Raw genomic sequence first — 19449 nt, 5'->3', positions numbered from 1 at the left:
GCCAGAGGTCACACAGGTGACAGAGCTAAGGACGAAACCCTGGCCGCCTTAAACACCAAGCCCAGGGTAAGTGAAGGGCACCCTGCCCGCTCCCTGCCAGGCACTGGGCCGGCTGCTTGATACACACTCAGTCCCCCGTCCACCCAAGGGAAGCAGGCATTATTGAACCCACAGCACAGATGAGATTTCTGAGGCACAGGAGGTGAGTCACTAGCCCTCAATTCCAGCAGAAATTGGAGACAGTAAGCAGCGGAAGGATCTGACATTTCCTGAGCATCCACTAAGGCCGAGCACTTCCATAGCCTACCTTAATCCTCCCGCCTTCCTCGGGAGCAGGTGCTACTGTCCGCATTGTGAACTGTGCATCGTGCCAGAAATTGAGACCTAGAGAAAAGCATCTTCCTCAAGGCTCCAGGTGCATCAAGGGTGGCTCTAAACCCGGGTTTGCCTGACGCCAGGAGACAAACAGCTGCATGACTTACGACACCCCTTCTGGGAGCCAGGCATTCAAGGTCATTTCATCTTTCTAACCACACTTGGAGGGGGATATGTTTAGCTCCGCTTGACAGAAGCTCAGAGAGGTGACATGACTTGCTTATGGTCACACGAGAGTGCCAAACTTCAATCAGGCTGACGTTACAGATGCTTTAAATAGGCTAAGCGAATGGCTCTCAACCTTGACCAGGCATCAGAATCACCCTCCAAGCTCGTTGGAACACAGACTGCTGGACCGCATCCCCTGAGTTTCTGATTCAGCAAGTCCAGAGCAGGCTGAGAGTACGCTGCATCTGTGACAAACTCCCAGGTGACGGTGAAGCTGCTCGTCCAGGGAACACACCTTAAGAACTTCTGGTCTAGACGGATTCTCTCAACGACCCTAGATAGTAATGCTCACTATCCCGCTGTGTAGAGGAGGAAACCCAGCTTCAGAGTGCCAGCTTGCGCACGGTCCCATAGGAAGCCTCTGGAATGCGAAAATCCCAGTCTGGACAAGGAGACGTCCTGAATGAGCGGCCAGCGGGGGTCAGGACATCCTGCCGTCCTACAGCTTTCATAGTCCTCCAAGGGACATCTCAGCATCCACTTTATGAAAATGAAGGGGTGGGGGGAGTTCTCAGTGATTTGGCCAAGGACCCCAGTGGGGGAGTGGGGAGTGAGGGATATTCAAACCCAAGCTTGACTCTTGAGTCCGGAGGGCACTTGACACTGTGTGCCTATGGCGTACCAGACGCTTCACATAGCGCCTCCAACGCCCCTGGCTGGGGATGGAGCAGGGAGGGGATTTAGACCTGGTCTTCGTGGAAGGGAGGCCGTCCGGGAACGCCCGCTTCAGCGTGCCCATCCCCTGTCCGCAGGCCAGCGCGCGGCAGCCATGGTGAGCGAGTGCCCGGGGCCCGGAGCCCGGGTGCCCTGGCGGCGAAGCGACGAGGCGCTGCGCGTGAACGTGGGCGGCGTGCGGCGGCGGCTGAGCGCCCGCGCCCTGGCGCGGTTCCCGGGCACGCGGCTGGGCCGCCTGCAGGCCGCGGCGTCGGAGGAGCAGGCGCGACGCCTGTGCGACGACTACGATGCGGCGGCGCGCGAGTTCTACTTCGATCGGCACCCGGGCTTCTTCCTGAGCCTGCTGCACTTCTACCGCACCGGCCGCCTGCACGTGCTCGACGAGCAGTGCGTCTTCGCCTTCGGCCAGGAGGCCGACTACTGGGGCCTGGGCGAGAGCGCGCTGGCCACGTGCTGCCGTGCGCGCTACCTGGAGCGGCGCGTGGCACGACCGCGCGTCTGGGACGAGGACAGCGACACGCTGAGCAGCGTGGGCCCGTGCCCCGAAGAGATCTCTGACGTGCAGCGAGAGCTAGCGCACTACCGGGCGGTGCGCTGCGGCCGCCTGCGCCGCCGCCTCTGGCTCACCATGGAGAACCCGGGCTACTCGCTGCCCAGCAAGCTCTTCAGCTGCGTCTCCATCGGCGTGGTGCTCGCCTCCATCGCCGCCATGTGCATTCACAGCCTGCCCGAGTACCAGGCCCGCGAGGCAGCGGCCGCCGTGGCCGCGGTGGCCGCGGGCCGCAGGGCGGAAGGCTTGCGCGACGACCCGGTGCTGCGGCACCTCGAGTACTTCTGCATCGCCTGGTTCAGCTTCGAGGTGTCGTCGCGCCTCCTGCTAGCGCCCAGCACGCGCAACTTCTTCTGCCACCCGCTCAACCTCATCGATATCGTGTCCGTGCTGCCCTTCTATCTCACGCTGCTGGCTGGCGTGGCACTCCGAGACCAGGGCGGAGCGGGTGGCGACGAGCTGGGCGACCTGGGCAAGGTGGTGCAGGTGTTCCGTCTCATGCGCATCTTCCGCGTGCTCAAGTTGGCGCGCCACTCCACTGGGCTGCGCTCGCTGGGTGCAACGCTCAAGGTAGGGTTAGGGGTTTCGGGGAGGCGGGTGTAACCATGGGGCAGGTTAGCAGGGGAACTTCCAAGCCTGTGGTGTCCAGACACACGGGGCTAGGCACCAGGTGTGCATTTCACATCCAGTCCTACCTTCCCAATAGCCCTGTAAGAAGGGTCTTTCTGTTACCTGTTTCCCAGGAGAGAAACGGAAAACCGAGGCAGAGCTTTGCTTGTCTTTCTTTCCAAAACCAAACCAAAAGACAAAAACAAACAACAATAACAAAAACAAGACAAAGGTTACTTTGGATCTATCTGTCAGACATCACAAAAATACGCCAAGCAGGATGCTCACTGGCTTCTCTGCTGAGCCTTCGTGCTGGCGTTATCAGGGAGCACGGGTATCATAGGTCACCCTTCATAGGCTAAGTCTAGCAATAGCCCCAGAGCTAACACTTACTGACTGCTAACTCTGTGCCAATTTCACATCCGTCATCGATTTCATCCTCAGGACAGCTTCCTCAGGAACATGCTATTATTTATTCCCTTCCCGTAGATGAAGAAGCTGAGGTTGGAGGGTTGCCTTTTTAAAGCCTGGTTGCAATTTGTTGAGCACCCGCCCCGTGTCAGGACCTGCACTGGGGGTGAATCACTGCCCTGGCAAGCTTACCCTCAAGGGGGTGAAATTAGCCTGGTTTGGGGAGGGAGGCAACGTGAACAGCTTGGAAGAAGGCCTGGAGAGGGAAAAGGATGATGCTGGGAGGGGGACATGGAGGGAAGGGTGTGCCCACTGAGGAGGTTGGAGAGGTGAGTGGGGCACAGGGCACTGAAGGGTCGTCAACTCTTGGCCCGCAATTTTGGTCTTTTCCCCGTGGGAATAGGGGATCCTGTGAGAGGTTTAAACAGGGTCAAGTATTTTTGTGACTACTTTGCAGATGTGGAAACTGAGGCTCCAAGAGGTGGCAGGACTTGTCAGAGGTTCCTCAGCAAATAAGTGGTGCAGCCCAGAGAAGCATCCACCTGGTCCTGACCCTAGCACCGCTTTCTCCCAAAGCTCCATGCAACCCTGTTAAGAATCCCTAAAAGGTGCTGGAGGACCCCTTCCACCCGTGGCTTAGGAAAGCCGTTTGCATGCTCTCACGGCAGGACAGCCAGGACGCTGGGTGCAGGCAGGGCGACCTGGGCAGACTGCTAGGGCAGGTAGAGGGAATTCCATTAGCCAGACCCCTGAACTGAGCATTTCTCCAGGGACAGTCCACCCCAGAACTCTGCCTTGCCTCCACCATGCAGGAAGCCAGGGCCTGATGCTGCTAGCTTTTTCTGCAGGGAAGGAGAAGAGTGCTGATCAAAGCTGCAGCGTCCAAGGCACGGGTGTAAGACTTTGGATGAGAGCCTTGCTACTCAAAGCCAGGCCCCTGGCCAGCAGCAGCTTCCTAATTACCTGGGAGTTTGCAAAACCTGTGGCCCTACCCCAGACCTACTCAGTTAGTTCCCCCTACATGATTTCTCTGCACCTTATAGTTTGGGAGGCCCTGTTCCAGACTAGGGGTTCTCAGCCTCAGCACTACTGACGTTTGGGGCCAGATAATTCTTTGTTGGGTTGCGGGTGCTGTCCTGTGCATTGTAGGGTGATTAGCAGCATCTCTGGCCTCTACCCACTAGATGCCAGTAGCACACCTCTCCCAGCTGTGACGACCAAAAATGTCTCTAGACGTTGCCACGTGTCCCTTGGGGGACAGAACTGCCCTATTCGAGCATCAGTGCCGTAAGGCGTTGGGGGCAGAACAAGTATACACACCCACAGGCTAGTGCATCCAGTGGGTGGTCCAGGGAACTCATATATCCTCTTAGCTTCCTCGAGAGGCAGAAAATACTTTTGTACTTAACAGAAATGGGAGAGACCAGTCAAAAGGACATGAAACCAACTCTACATTGTGGCATATAAACTGCGGTTCTCTCTTGGTTCTGCAACAGTGTAAAAATCACCAGCTTTCCATCAACTGGCTGGCCCCACCAGTGGCCCCTGCATTAGAAGAAACAGCCATGGTTTAGCAGGCAGGCACTTTGGACAACAGAAATCAGGCCTGTGTTCAGTCTCAGGGCGATTTGCTGGCTACTGTAGTTGAACGACCTTAGTGTGCAGGCAGGGCACCTGGGTGTTGGCACCAGCTCCACTTTGCTCTGTGACTTTGGACCTGCCCCTTCTACTCTCTGGGCCTCAGTTTCCCCATGTGCCCAATACCGGGTCTGTAAGTTCACCAACTCTGACTTCCTGCATTCTCTTCCAGCACAGCTACCGTGAGGTGGGCATCTTGCTGCTGTACCTGGCCGTGGGTGTGTCTGTGTTCTCCTGCGTGGCCTACACAGCCGAGAAGGAGGAGGATGTGGGCTTTGACACCATCCCGGCCTGCTGGTGGTGGGGCACGGTGAGCATGACCACCGTGGGCTATGGGGATGTGGTGCCGGTGACAGTGGCCGGCAAGCTGGCAGCGTCGGGCTGCATCCTCGGGGGCATCCTGGTGGTGGCACTCCCCATCACCATCATCTTCAACAAGTTCTCCCACTTCTACCGACGCCAGAAGGCCCTGGAGGCTGCCGTGCGCAACAGTGACCACTGGGAGTTTGAGGACTTGCTGAGCAGCGTTGACGGAGTGTCGGAGGCGTCTCTGGAGACCTCCCGAGAGACCTCCCAGGAGGGAAGATCTGAAGACCTGGAGGCTCAGGCCACTAGTGGGCCTCCAAACTCTCAGGTTTATTAAAGCCAGGGCTCCGTGCCCCCCTTCCCACACCCCTGCAGTGAGCTGAAACAGAGCAGAGATTCCTCCCCTGCTTAAGTTCTTCCTGGTGGCATGGCCTCTCAGTATCACTCACTCTGGCTTCAGAAATGACACCTGGAGGCCGGGTCCTTTCCTCCAAAGGCGCAGAGCAGCACAGTGTTACCCTAGATTCTGTGAGCCTGGGGAGCACCCCAGAGACCTTTCTAGACGAACCTCCAAGCCACCCACAATGCAGGCATGAGCCAAAGAGGGAAAGTCAAAAGGACGCTAACAATTCCTGAGCGCCTTCTGTCTGTTAGCCATGTCACATTGGCCCTCTGTTGGAGGATGGGAATCGTCCCCATTTCACAGATGAGGAAACAGGCTCAGAGAGGCACAATGACTTGCCCAGATGTCGCACAACTAGAAGTGGTGGAGCCAGGGTTGGAATCCCAGCTCGTGGGTCTCTGCCAAGGCAATGTTCCTTCCACTGGTCTTTCTTCTGCCCTCACAAAATTTGCATGTGGTTGTAGGGGGTTCATGGAACCTCCAGAGTTGGTTCATAGAGTTAGAACCTTCTGTTAGAGCTAGGGAAAGGACCAGGCAGGGGATTCAGATGTAGGCTCCTGGACCTCAGCTGTGGTTCTTTTCCAGGAGCTTCCAACAGGAGTCAGCTTTCAAAGATGAGGTCTTAAAGGAAGGACTAGGTAGGAGGCTGCCCCCTTAGTGGATGGGCAAGACTTGCTAAACAATAGTCCTGAAGCTTCCTCCCAGGGCTGGCTTAAGATACAGAAAATCTGAAGGGGCCCTGGCCTGAGGCCTGAGGTCTAGACCAGCTATGCTAGGACCTACTCCATTTCCACAGTTCAGCCCATCTATTAGATGGTCACAATCTGTGCCCCAGAGGGAGATGAAAGCCAAATGGAGCACTGATTTAAAGCCAGCTCAGCTCTGAAGTGTTGGTGGCAAGGAGCTGCCATGCATCGACACCTGTCGCCCCTTCCCTAGATCCCCCCAGGCTGATCTTGGCAGTTCCCTTCTGCCCATGACGCAGACTTCCAGCCCTACCTTGGGTCACCATCCGGGCAAACGCTTGAGCCTCCTGTCCCTTGTGGCCAGGTCCAGCCCTCTCATCCTTGCTGGGGCCACATGTTTTATACTCGCCTGCTGAATACTCTCTCTATTTGCTGAGAAAGTCCTGCAGCCCTTTCCACATACTGTGGCTGGGACAGCCATCGCTATCGTGTCATTGCCGGACTGTAGCTCTGTCCCACCACACTGAGCTCCAAGATGGAAGACACTGTCTGGTTGAGCCTGGCTTTGCGTGGAGCAGGTATTTAGTAAACGTTGAATAGATCAACCAATTTGTACAGCCTACTACATGTGGAGCACTGAGGAGAAAGAGGAAATAGAGAGACCTTGTCCTTAAGAGGACAGAGACAAGACCGCAAAGGAGATCCTTTCAGTTTGCCTCTCTCCTCCTCCTTGCTCTTTGAGGATTTAAAAGTGACTTCCTGGGACTTCCCTGGCAGTCCAGTAGTTAAGACTTTGCCTTGCAATGCAGGGGGTGCGGGTTTGATCGGGGAGCTAGGATCCCATATGCCTCGTGGCCAAAAAACCAAAACAGAAAACAGAAGCAACATTGTAACAAATTCAATAAAGAGTTTAAAAATGGTCCCCATCAAAAAAATCTTTAAAAAAATAAAATAAAAAAATAAAAATGACTTCCTTGTAAATTCTTTACTCAATCATTCAACAAATATCTTTGAGAAGAGGCATAAGCTGGGGCTTCACGTGTGGCCTGCAGACGTGTTTTGTTTGGCTGAACAGTATTTTTAGTGTATTTTTTAAAATTCAAATGCCTTTGGGCGAAGCGCAGGCTCTCCAGTTCCCCACAGCGTCCCCCTCCCACCCACCTCCTCATACACACAGACCCCACGGTGTGAGCCCCGCCACTTCTCAGATTTACTTTACCCACCTGGCCTCCTATTTATCAGCTGCTTACTAGGTTTCAGAGATACAGTGGGGAACAAAATATATATATTCCTATACTCATGAAGCGTCAGACTAGTGGGGGAGATGGATTTTAATTCAATAACCCCATAAGTATGTAATAGCTTTATGAAGTAAAGGAAACTATAAGCGCGTAATGGAGCAGGGACCGTTAACCAAGGTCAGAGAAGACTTTCCTGAGCAAGTGACTATCTCATCCTAGGGATAAATACCTAATTAGGCAATGAGGGTGCCTGGAAGTGTTTCAAGCAGAGGGAACAGCATGTGCAGAGGCCTTGTGGCATACACAGGGCCTGGTACATAGGAGGCCCCTACATGTGGGTGGATTCTGAGTCTCCAGATGGGAGCAGAGACTGGAGCTAAGCCAAGGGGTCGCCTATGAATTCACCACACACACACCCCAGCCCTCCTGCACACTCACCTCCTAACTTCTAGGCCCAGCTCTGCTCGGGTCGGAGCACAGAGACCAGAAGGGCTGCATGCACCACCCTTGTGGTCTTGCTGGACATACACCAAGGAGCCAGATAGCTTCCAGACTTTGAGTCCCTAGAGCTGGTGTGAGGAAAGCTCAGGGAAAAATCATCTGACCTGCATCCATCATGAGGCTGTGTGTGGCCCTGGTAGAAAGGCAACGACGCACTCCCACTCCCGTGTATCAGTGAAAACCATTCTGCAAATAGAGAGACTGGGCCCAGGGGCCTGTTTCTGCCTGTGTGAAGCTGGCTGCCTGGCGTGCTTTCTGGGTGACTGGGGATGGTGGGTGATACGTGGAGTGACTCAGAATCCACGTTCTCGGGTTCCAGTCTTGGATTAGGCACAGGTTGTAAGTGATAGGAATCCAGCAGGTTACTAAGTTAATCAAAAAGGGTAATTCATTAGAATAAATAAGTGAAATGATGAACAACGGTTACAGTTAGAGTTCTTTGTTTGCAAGCAACAGAAACTGACTTCCTTAAGAAAAAAAATTAAGTTATTGGAAGGTGTATCGTTTCCTGTGGCTGCTGTAACCGATTGCCACAAACGATGAAACAAACTTGAAACAAGAGAAATTTATTTCTCTCACAGTTCTGGGGGCCAGATTCCAAAATCAAAGTGTGAGCAGGAACACATTCCCTCTAGAAGCTCCAGGGTAGAGTCCTCTCCTTGCCTCTTCTAGCTTCTGTCAGCTGCTAGCATTTCCTGGCACGTGGCTTCCTCCCTCCAGTGTCTGCCTTTGTCATCACGTCGCCTTCTCCTCTGTGTGTCACATCTCCCAGGGCCTCTTTCTTTTCTTTTTTTTTTTTTTGCGGTACGCGGGCCTCTCACTGTTGTGGCCTCTCCCGTTGCGGAGCACAGGCTCCGGATGCGCAGGCTCAGCGGCCATGGCTCACGGGCCCAGCCGCTCCGCGGCATGTGGTTCTGCCCGGACCGGGGCACGAACCTGTGTCCCCTGCATCGGCAGGCGGACTCTCAACCACTGCGCCACCAGGGAAGCCCTGGAGTAAATTTTTAAGACTAAGAGAACCCAGGCTCAGGCTAGGGAATTGTTTCTGGATAAGGATGGGCAGGACCCAGCCGATCCCCTCTGAATGCTGGGCAGTGCATGTCCTGGCTTCATCAATGACAGACAGAGATGAAGGATGCCAAGGTGATCCTATGTCCAGACTCTCACACCAGACCCTTTGTATAGGCTGGTCCCTCTGCCCAGGATGCCTCATCTCCCTCACTTCTCACCCCTTCTCCACCTGCCGTCTCTTCCTCATCTTTAAAGTGCAGGATGTATTACCTCCTCCAGAAAAGCTTCCTTGGACATCCTAGCAGAACCGACTGTTGCTCCCTCCTGTGTCCACAGGTTGTGTACTTTCTTCTACCATAGTATTTCCAATGTTGTATGCTTGTGGGCTGAACCGACTCCCCAGGTGGCCTGCAAGAGCTGTGCCTAGTTCATCTCTAACTCCCTGACAACCAGCTCAGTGCCTGGCACACAGTAGGTGTCCAACAAAAGTTTACTTCCTACGCCACCTACCTCTACCCCTGGCTTTGGATTCCAGAATAAACACACCACAGAGTCGATGTCACAAAGTTTCACAATACCACCATCCAGGCTATAGATGGAGGCTCTCATTTTTAAAAAGAGGATAGACTCTGGTCCAAATGATAGTTTATTTAAAACAACGGTGACAAGGTGGAGGAAGGAGGAAGGAGGGAGAACAACAATTCTAACATAAAAGCACATAGGAAGCATCTCAATTTTTTTAAAAAAAGGCAGTGGAGGAAGCTATGTCTCATACATATACAAACTGCTGACCTCGATTGGTTATTTACATCCAAACTTTATAAAATAGCATTTCAAGTCGGCTCTTAAGCCAGTGTTATTAGTTTTTGTTACAAAAAGTTAAAGCTACAAACTTCACATTTTTAAGTTGTACGTCTGCAACAGCATTTAAGCTTTTTTTTTTTTTCCAAGTTGGTCTGAGTGCAAGCTGGTAGAAGAGATTTTCTTTTTCCAAACACAAAAGAGAACATGGATTCCAAATACAATGACTGTAATCCTGGTGAAAATACAGACATAGTGCTTAAGAAAGGATGGGGTGAGAGGATGTGGACTGGGCAGGAACAATTTTCCAGTAAAAAAGGAGCTGCAATCTTTAGAGGCAACATGGTATGCTAGAAAGGGCACTGGAATGAGGATCAGAAGACCTGGATTTGAACTCTGGCTCTGCCATATTCTAGCTACCTGACCTTGAGCAACAGACTCTACCTCTCTTGAGCCTCGGTTTCCTTATCTGTCAAACGAGGACAGTAATACGTGTATCACCCAGAGCCATTAAGTTTTCATAGATAAAGGGTTATTCAGATCATCTACTTCTTCTTGAGTGAGGTATGGTACGTACTTTGTATCTTTCAAGGAATTTGTCCATTTTATTTAAGTTGTTGAATTTATTAGCATAAAGTTATTCATAAAGTTGTTATTAGCCTTTTAATATCTGTAGGATCTGTAATGATGTCACCTCTCTCATTCCTGATATTGGTAAGCACAACTGAATTTTAAATGGTATAAATAATACATCTCTGGCAGCAGGTGCTAAATAAATGTTTCCTGGATCAGAACCTACAGTCTGGAGGAGTCAAGGCTATAGTTCTTAAGTTGCTTTGGAGTATTGGGTCTGTCTGTGTGTCCGTCTATCTATCTATTTAACCATGTATCCATCAAGCCAAACACTCGTCCACGAATCCATCCGTCCATCCACTTGGTGGTTGGGAGAAGGGACAAGGAAAAAGAAAAATGGAAATTTGCTTCAAAATTACTGGTGAGGAAGCAATAAAGATATTCCTGGAGAATCTGAGATTTTTAAAAGACACAGTTAGGTCTGGGTCATTGTTTCCTAGGAGCGAACAAGTGAGAGGCCCAGAGTCCCCTGGAAGCTTGAGTCGCAAATGCTCAAGCAACGACTGACACTCAGGGCTCAATGGAAGCCAGCTGACCTATCCTGAATTTAGTATTCAAGGAAAAAAATGACTAGGATTTGCTTCTCTGCCTTCCTGTCACAAGAAAACAAACACACCTTGTCAGGAAATCCATCTCATCCAAAATAAACTGACTTTTGGCCAAAGGGCTCTGCCTAGCTGGACTGGAAAGCAATGTACTTTGTTGGACCAGCATTCTGGATGCACACATGCTTGAAACAAAATAAACCTCAGATAGAGATTCATCTCCCAAGAATATTTATGGGGGGAAAACTGAACCTTCTTTTACTTGGCTCTAGCTTAGGAAGGGAGAATAATGGGCATTCCCCTCTTGTCTGGCCAAGTGCAAAATCCTTTAAAGAAAAGAGAGAGAAAGAGAGAGAGACTGAGGCAGGACTGTTAATTAGCGCAGCAGATGGTGTAGGAAAATTCATGCTCCATACTTTGGGTTTTAAAACTCACTTGGCTGTCAGGCTTGACTACTAATTCAGTGGTTTCCCAACCTGAGAATGCCAGCTAGAGTTTTTTAGTCTGTGCAAGAAAAGTGGTCATTTCATTTTTGCAAAGACTTGTTGGATAAACAGGGAACTATATTCAATATCCTGTGATAAACCATAATGGAAGAGAATGTGAAAAAAAATGTATATATATGTATAACTGAATCACTTTGCTGTACAGCAGAAATGAACACATCGTAAATCAACTATACTTGAATAAAATTAAAAAAAAAAAAAAGACGACTTGTGACTTTCCTTTTCCCTGTAAATACTGGTCCCACATGGTGATGCTATGAATCCTGATTCTACCACTTACCACCTGTACCACTTTGGGAAAGAACTTTTTTCTCTCTGAACCTGCTTCTTCATCTATGAAATGGAGATAAAGCACTTAATTCACAGAGTTATTGGGAAGTTTGGAGCTGCCACGAAGAGCCTACCTACCTAGCGCAGTGCCTGGCGTATAATAAGTGGTCATGGTCACTAGCTGCCGTTTATTATTGTAGCGGGATCCTCGAATTGTCCTCTGTTGTCTGTACCTGCCACAAGGCTGCTTAGCTGGCCAAGCCCTGCAGACCGACAACAACCTCTTGCATTTTTAAAAAAATGTAATTTTTGCTGTAATTGTAAAGAACAGAATCCAGCCACAGAAGAGGAACATTCCCTGACTCTCCACTGATCCCCAGGTTTGGGTAGCAAAAGCAATAATGGAATCAAATTACAGTATCCTTAGGTGCGACCTAGTCACAGCTCCCCTATCTGAGGGGAAGAGGTACTAGAAAACAAAAAGACAGTTGTCTTTCCCAACTGTCTGCTCTTGGCTGTGTGACTAAGTGACATGTGGGCTTGAACCAAGGCTCCAGACGGATGGCTCAGTGCTGTCTGTTGCAAAGCCCTCTGATCTGCTTTAGGCCCTACATCTGCCCGCGTGATGCCTGTCTGCTGTCCGGCAGATGCTGTGGAGCTCGTGGAATGGCTGAAACTGAACGATCTGGCTCCCCTTGGGAATCTCTTCACAGCTAGTCCCCTACTGAAGAGACAAAGCAAGAGCAAGTTTCCATTAGCAGGATTCCCTGAAACAACTTCACCAAAACTGACACAAGTGTCTTCCCTCCAAGAAGGGGCTGCTTGGTTCAGTGAAGCAGGAGTGAGGAGCCCCGAAGTCCAATTCCAGCTCTTACTTTAATTTGCTTTGTGATTTGGGCCATGTCACTCTCCTCTCTAAGCCTCTGTTAGACCAGATGATGTCTATGGTCCCTTCCAGCTCTGGCATTCTACGGGTCTGGGTTGAGTCTCCTGGAGAACAAATCTTAGTCTGATATTCATTTACCCTTTCCAGACCCCGTAGCAGTAAAATGGAAAAGAAAACAGTCACATGTTGGAATGTGGGTCTCAAAAGCAATGCCCTCTACCCCTGTCTGTAAGGAACGTGGAGCAAAATGCCACGTGTGTAATCTTCACATGGATGATGAGAACTTCAAAAACCTTTTCCCTTTTGCAGACTGAACACAGCTCCACTTTGCTAGGAGTTCCTGGCAGGCCTGTCCCCTTGCTGGATCACGTCTCCTCTTAAGGCACTGGGCAGTGTCTTTGCTGTGACTCTAGGCAGTTGGGAGAGTGGAGGTGGATGAAAGGCGTTGAAACTGCAAAGGCCAGTCTTGCAAGGAGCGTGCCAGGCTTCTCCTGGGACTCAGAAAGTAAACACCGGTGCTCAAGGCTTCCCCTTGGGCATCACTGATAGCTCCAGAAGCCAGGGATGGCCTGCACAAGGCTGAAAGCGTGGTAAAGGAACAGGCCCCAACCTAACCTGTCAGTGCAGCCCTGCAAAAGGGTGGGGTTGGCTCCAGGGGGTGGAGTGCCCCCAGCAGTCTCCTGGTGTCCTCTGCCCTCATGTCCCATAGTACCATAATCTTACAGAAAAGAGGCAACTGTTTAAAACTGTACCTATACAGAGATGCCACCACGCCATGTGGGGAATCTAGTTATAATTTATATATATATGCATATTTATATATATTTTTTAAAGTCTTCCAGAAAGAACCACTGAAAGCTACTGGGAGAAGAAAAACAAAAGACAATGGGACACTTTCCCAGCTCTCACTCAACTAGGAGTCTCTGTTTCTGGGGTTGAAAACTCTGAGTTTCAAAGCGCCCACATGAATCCTCTGAAATGATATAACTGCCCAGTTTAAATGCACACATCAGGGCGGCGCGCTGACCGGCACGGCAGCCCTGGCCACTGGCGCACGTTCCTGAGTTCACAGAGGGGCTGGAGAGATGATGGAGGCAGCTGGAGGGGCGAGCGAGCCAGAGCTCGCTGTCGGCCTGGGGCCCTGCCGGCCTGGCCTCCCTCAGAAGTTTTGCTGCCGCCGCTTCTTGGCCTCAATGGCATCCAGGATGGGCTGCCGCTTCGACTGGTACTTCTGCCGGATCTCTTCAATCTCCTGCTCCATCATGGGGTCCAGGGCCAAGAGCCTCTTCTGAAGGTCCTCTACTGTCCAACTCTTCAGCTACAAGGGAGGTAGAAAGTATAGTCATGACAAGATCCAGGTCAGTGGCTTTTTGAGACAACTTACCCCAGGAAGAGTTCTTTTTTTTTGGCCGTGCCATGCGGCTTGTGGGATCTTACTTCCCTGATCAGGGATTGAACTCGCGCCCTCAGCGGTGAAAGTGCAGAGTCCTGACCATTAGACCGCCAAGGAATTCCCCTGGGAAGAGCTCTAAGTGTTAATCTCTTTGATTTACTGTTCCTTGACCAGGAACTTAATGAATGAGACTTTCATCTCCCCTCTCTTGTAAATTAATTACATTGGATTCATTGTTAGGGCACTAAAGTAAGAGTAACTTGGTATATGCAGCATAATGACTGCCTCCTGGCTCTCGTCCTACCCGTGACGTGGGCATCTGCACGGTGGCCATGTCTCCTTCGGGACCCTACACCAGGGAGGACAGATGCTCGCGGAGGATCAGATGCTCTCCCCCGGCCCCCGTCTCCCCACACCCCAGAGTCTCGGCACTGTCATCCTTGTCACCGCTAGCACTTACTGGGAGCACCACTCTAAGTGAGCACTTTACACGGATGATCTACCTAAGTGTCTTGGGAATACAGACACAAGCCCTTTGTGGGGGTGGTGGGACGGGGGGCTAGCTGGAGAAGCCCTGAAACTTCTGAGATGAAGTTTCCGTCCTGCAGAAAGGAAAAAGAGGCCCTGATATCTAAGTTAATACTAAAGGCAAGCACCTACACAACGCTCTCCATGCGCCAGACACCAAGTGCTTGGCATACATTATACGTCAATTAATTTAATCCTCATGACAATCCTGTGATTTCAGTATATTATTATCCCTATGTCACAGAAGAACAAGCCAAGGAAGAGGGTGGCTCAGTGATTTGCCAGTGTCTCACGGCCGAGACGTGGCAGAGTCAAGATTCAAACCCAGAGGCCCTGCTCTTAACCAGCGTTGGGGACAGGCAGACTCACAAAAGCACGGGTTTGAGAACCAACTCAACCTGTGTTGGAAACGTGGCTCTGCCTCTGCAGATGCTGTGAGACTCACGCCAGGGACCGATTGTTCCAGGGCTTCCTCATCTACAGAAGTAGGGCCACAGGGCCTCATCGTGTTTATTATAAGAATCAAATAAGACCGTGGCTGTCGGGTGGTCGGCACAGCGCCTGGTGCCCTGTGTGCTTAAAGACGGCAATGAGTGTGACAACACACAACCTTGGCTACAGCCCAGGGGGGCCCATCTTCCACCTGTGTCTGCAGCTGTCGGGCAAGTGGCCTTGTGGCCATTGCCGTATGTGTGGAGTGTTCACTGCATCCGAGCGAGGCCAGGCCAGGCTGGCAGGGGTGGGAATGTATGGCGACATTCTCCACAGCAGGTGGTGAGAAATTCTGTGAGCTCACAGCCAGTGTAACAGGCACAGTGTTTCAGGAGCTCAAAAGGCTCACTCAAGTATCACAGGAGATTTATAGAATCACTGGCCCCCTCAGCCCCTTCCTGAAGCCTCACCAGGGAAAGGGTATCGAAAGGTGGGTGAAGGAGCCTCTTTCTGTCCCCCTCTTCCCTTTAGAGGGAAGCACTGCAGTGGCCTCCCTAGAAATGGCTTAGTGACCTGTCACCACAGGAATGTCCCTTGGTCCGCTTCAGGGAGGTGGTCTCAGAAGTGAGAAAAGCCTCACAGTTCAAGACGGAAGGTTCTTTGTAATGTGAGAATGGAAAGACTTGAGAGGGTGTGGAAGTGCTGGAAAGTCGGGCTAAAAAAATCCATCTTGCCTTCCAGCCTGTGTGGTTTGACACCATCCTGGAGGCTGGTGTCCTTGGTGCAGGGACACCCCGGAGGGTGATGCCTGCCTCGTCTTTAGCTTTTTCGATTCCTTCTCCAAAGAGAGGACACCCCAAACCGAATACTGAATGTAACTGGTGGTTAAAGACAGATCCTAACTGCACTGGCTGTGTAACCTTGGACAAATAACTTGCCCTCTTTGAGCCTCACTTTTCTCCTCTGGAAAACAGACAATCTCAGTTCCTCCACCCTTGGGGTGAAAAGAGAATTGGACGAGTTCATAATAGGTGTGGCGCTCTTAGTGTAGGACTTCATGTCGTATGTATTTGGTGGACAGTAAACATGCCATAAATGATAGCTATTCCTGTTGTTATTAATAACCGTTATTGTAGGGTTTCCCTGGTGGCGCAGTGGTTGAGAGTCCGCCTGCCGATGCAGGGGACACAGGTTCATGCCCCAGTCCGGGAGGATCCCACATGCCGCGGAGCGGCTGGGCCCGTGAGCCATGGCCGCTGAGCCTGTGCGTCCGGAGCCTGTGCTCCGCAACGGGAGAGGCCACAACAGTGAGAGGCCCGCGCACCGCAAAAAAAGATAAAAATAACCATTATTGTTGTTGCTGTTACATTATCGTTATTATTAATATTATTGGGAAGTCGCTAATTAATCTCTCATCAATAAGCTGTTCCTGTAACCTCGGATCCGAACCAGGGTCAAAGGAGCAAGAAAGAGAACATTCTACTCTATTTTGGGTTAACAATGCCTAAGGGCTGGCACTTTCCCACAATGCCCGTTAACGTCTGTATAGTTTAACAAAATAGTTTTCATCCAACCATTCATCAAATATTCACTGAATACCTACCCTAGGCCAGGCACTGTGTACTGAAGGCACATAGGATCCTTCAGGGGGAAGAGAAACAAAAAGCTCCCCAAATCGTTGCCCTGACGAAGCTTACATCTTAGTGAGGTGAGACAGACATATGACAATTAACACAGTAAATGAGTAAATGACTCTTAGATTAGAAGGTGTTACAGAAAAGAAAAGAAAGAAAATACAGTGAAGGAAGGCGAGCTGGGAGTTGGGACGGGAGGCTAGCTTCTGACCCATCCATTTGGATAAAGACTTAACTGCAAGATGAAGAAACGGAAGTCGGTGGAAGTGCACTAGCTTGCCAACTTGTCCTGCCACTTCAGGCAAGCACCACCTCCTCCCTAGGCCTCAGTTTCCCCACTTGTAAGAGAGGGCTGCCTAGATGATCTCAAAGGTCTCCTGAAACTCAGTGGTTCTCAAAGTACGATCCGTGGATCACCTGCATCAGAACCACTTGTTGAAAATACCGACTCCTGAGCCCCCAGCCAGAGCTACTGGATCAGGCCCCCTGGGAGGGGAGGCGCAGGACTTCAGGTGCTAAGAAGCTATTCGGGCATTTCTTATAAGCCCTCAACTGGATCAGCGTGATCCTACACCTTCCTTCTCCTTTTCCTGGCAGTGAAATTCTCACAAAGTAATCGCTGTCTCTGGTCAAGGCTTCTTCTAGGTTTCCAATTTCTCTGCAGCTCTTTTGCCCTTGATTCTAATCTGGGGGCAACAACAAGCACCCTGGCTTTATCTCAGCTACCTTCAGGCTAATTTACTTGCCCTAAGGCCCTTGGGGCTTAAGTTACAACTGACCTATTAGAACACAGCCAGCCAGTCACACCATCCAGATATGGATTTTTCTGAAAACAAGCTCAGAGAATGGTTTTCTGGCGCCAAGTGTAGCGTTTCACCTTCCTGGTCCTTGGTGGCATAAATAAATTTCAAATGTATATCCTGCAGTAGAACAGCTCTGGTCCTACAGTTCGCTGCAGCCAGCATCCTGATGGAGTAAATGCTCATACCAGCCACACAGGTAGCTTGAGCGGCTTTCACTAGCTAAAGGGAATATCACCATTTGGTGTCTCATCTAAACCCTAGGACTGAAACTTCCTCTCTACACTGTGATTCCCACAATTCCATCTCTAGACCAGAGTTCTCCTCTGAACTCCAGACTCACACACCCTGATCAGATCCTACTGGCTACCTCCATCCCTTAACACATCCAAACTAAAACTCTTGAGTCCCATCCTCCCTCATCCCCAAACCTCTTCTCCTTACCCCCTGGTCTTCCCCATCTCAGGAATGGTACCCCCATCCTCCCAGGTGCTCAAAATCATCCCCGATTTTCCCCTTTCTGTCACCACCCTCTTGACCACATACAGTCCTTCGATCTAGTCTCTGAAATACTGGTATAACTCAAATCCAACCACTTTTCTCATCTCTGCCTCCAAGCCCTCAATTCAGGCCACCATCATCTCCCAGCAATAAACAATTAAAAATACAGAAATGAGCCGCCCGTATGTTGCCTACTGCATTTAGAATAAAATCCAACAACTCACCAGGGGCTACAATGGCCCTACGTCTCTGGCCTGTCATCCCCTCCAACTTCATGACTGCTGTTGCTCAGGACCCTCTAGCTATGCTTTATTTCAGATCGTCAGACAGGCCACACTTTTCTGGCCTCAACAGCTATGCAGTTAATGATCCTCCTGCCTGGATGGCTTGTCGCCAGTTCTTCCTTATCCTTTTGGCCTTAGCTCAGATGTGAACTCCTCAGAGAACTCAAGCAAGCCCTCTCCTGCAAGCAAGCAAGCCCGTCTTATCTAGAAAGGCTGCTGGAGGAGCAGCTGGGTTTAGGGGGAGAGCAGTGGCTTTGAGTCAGATGGCCCTGGTTCCACGGGTGCCCTGCCTTTGGGAGCTGGATGGCCCTGGGCAAGTCTTTAATGTGTGCCGCACCTGCCTGCTTCTTCAATGGAGCACAAAAGTATTTCACCTACGAGGGAAGTTGTGAGGCTTAGAGGTGTTGGTAAAGTATAAAATAGAGCGCCTGGTGCGCAGAAAGAAAGTAGATAAATGGAAGCTGTCACCTTAAGTCCTTTCTTGGCAAATGGAGGAACTAGGTGAGTAATATAGCTGCTGCTGCTGCTGTAAGAGCTGAACGTGACGAGCTCACAGTGTGGTGCAGGACACACGCCCACTCACAGAGGCGTCTCTAGTGAACTCTGTGTGAGAAACCCCGAATCAGATGGACCTGGCTTGTTTCTTCTGGGCCAGACGACAGTAAGGTCCTCAGATTGCCGGCATTAGGACGGAGCCAATGATGGGAACTGATTTCTTCTCAAATGGCCTTAGCAACCCTGAGATTCTGAATGATGGCGTGTCCACGTCAGTTGCACAAGTGGCCTAGAGAACAACTGAGAAGATCTGGCTGGTGTTTCATCACAAGCAACAAGTCACAGGAATTACACTGACAGTGAGCCCATCTTGAATCAGCAGGGCCAAGCTAAACTGAACACATCAGAACATACAGGAGAGTTTCATCCTGCCGTGGCAACGAGGCCCATGGTGGACAAACAATCCAAGGTATAGGATTTAGACCTATTTCAAAGTCCTGCTCCGCTGCTGCCAGAAACTCTTACCTCAGAAGTCTACCATGAGAATGGTGTCATGATACGTCCCTAAAAAAAAATTCAGGGCTTCCCTGGTGGCGCAGTGGTTGAGAGTCCGCCTGCCGGTGCAGGGGACGCGGGTTCGTGCCCCGGTCCGGGAAGATCCCACATGCCGCAGAGTGGCTGGGCCCGTGAGCCATGGCCGCTGAGCCTGCGCGTCCGGAGCCTGCGCGTCCGGAGCCTGTGCTCCGCAACGGGAGAGGCCACAACAGTGAGAGGCCCGCGTACCGCAAATAAATAAATAAATAAATAAATAAAAATTCAAACACATCATCCCTTCGGGACAGGTAAGTCAGGCTGATACCCTGTCACAGGTGATGTTTTATTGCAGCCAAGAACGAACACACCTTTGGAATTTAGCAAGATGACAAGGAAGCTTGATAGAGGCGAAACTACCAGCAGGCCACCCCATTCCTTTACCACCCACCACTAGAAGGTTAGCAAAAGCGCAACAGAGAAAACATATAAAGGTCAGGCAAAAGGCATCTAAGACATGGATTTAGTTCCACCAAAGAAACGTTCCTGGGCTTCCCTGGTGGCGCAGTGGTTGAG

At 50.9% G+C, this 19449-nt stretch overlaps 2 protein-coding genes across 3 annotated transcripts in view; one reads left to right on the top strand and one right to left on the bottom strand.

Moving 5' to 3' along the window:
- The first annotated feature begins 1357 nt into the window (after window positions 1-1357).
- KCNS1 (potassium voltage-gated channel modifier subfamily S member 1) lies at window positions 1358-5473 on the top strand. Its single transcript, XM_030843538.3, has 2 exons — window positions 1358-2398; window positions 4659-5473. The coding sequence occupies exons 1-2, from the start codon at window positions 1373-1375 to the stop codon at window positions 5127-5129; spliced, it is 1497 nt and encodes a 498-aa protein (XP_030699398.3). The 5' UTR covers window positions 1358-1372; the 3' UTR covers window positions 5130-5473.
- A 3799-nt stretch (window positions 5474-9272) lies between these two features.
- The window catches only part of STK4 (serine/threonine kinase 4), a 95041-nt gene continuing 84864 nt past the window's right edge, over window positions 9273-19449 (bottom strand). For both annotated transcript variants that reach the window (XM_060285119.2, XM_030843582.2), the window contains exon 11: window positions 9273-13593. In XM_060285119.2, the coding sequence (XP_060141102.1) occupies window positions 13435-13593 (159 nt within the window). In that variant the 3' untranslated portion in view covers window positions 9273-13434. The remainder of the gene's footprint in view (window positions 13594-19449) is intronic.

Source organism: Globicephala melas, chromosome 15 (genome assembly GCF_963455315.2).
Source record: "Globicephala melas chromosome 15, mGloMel1.2, whole genome shotgun sequence".
NCBI classification, from domain to species: Eukaryota; Metazoa; Chordata; class Mammalia; order Artiodactyla; family Delphinidae; genus Globicephala; species Globicephala melas.
The sequence above is the reverse complement of the archived record's forward strand: the minus strand, read 5'-3'. Positions and strand labels throughout refer to the sequence as shown.

Coding starts and splice junctions, on each gene's coding strand:
- KCNS1 (XM_030843538.3), top strand. CDS start 1,373: ATGGTGAGCGAGTGCCCGGGGCCCGGAGCCCGGGTGCCCTGGCGGCGA. Junction 2,399..4,658: donor CGCTGGGTGCAACGCTCAAG/GTAGGGTTAGGG, acceptor ATTCTCTTCCAG/CACAGCTACCGTGAGGTGGG.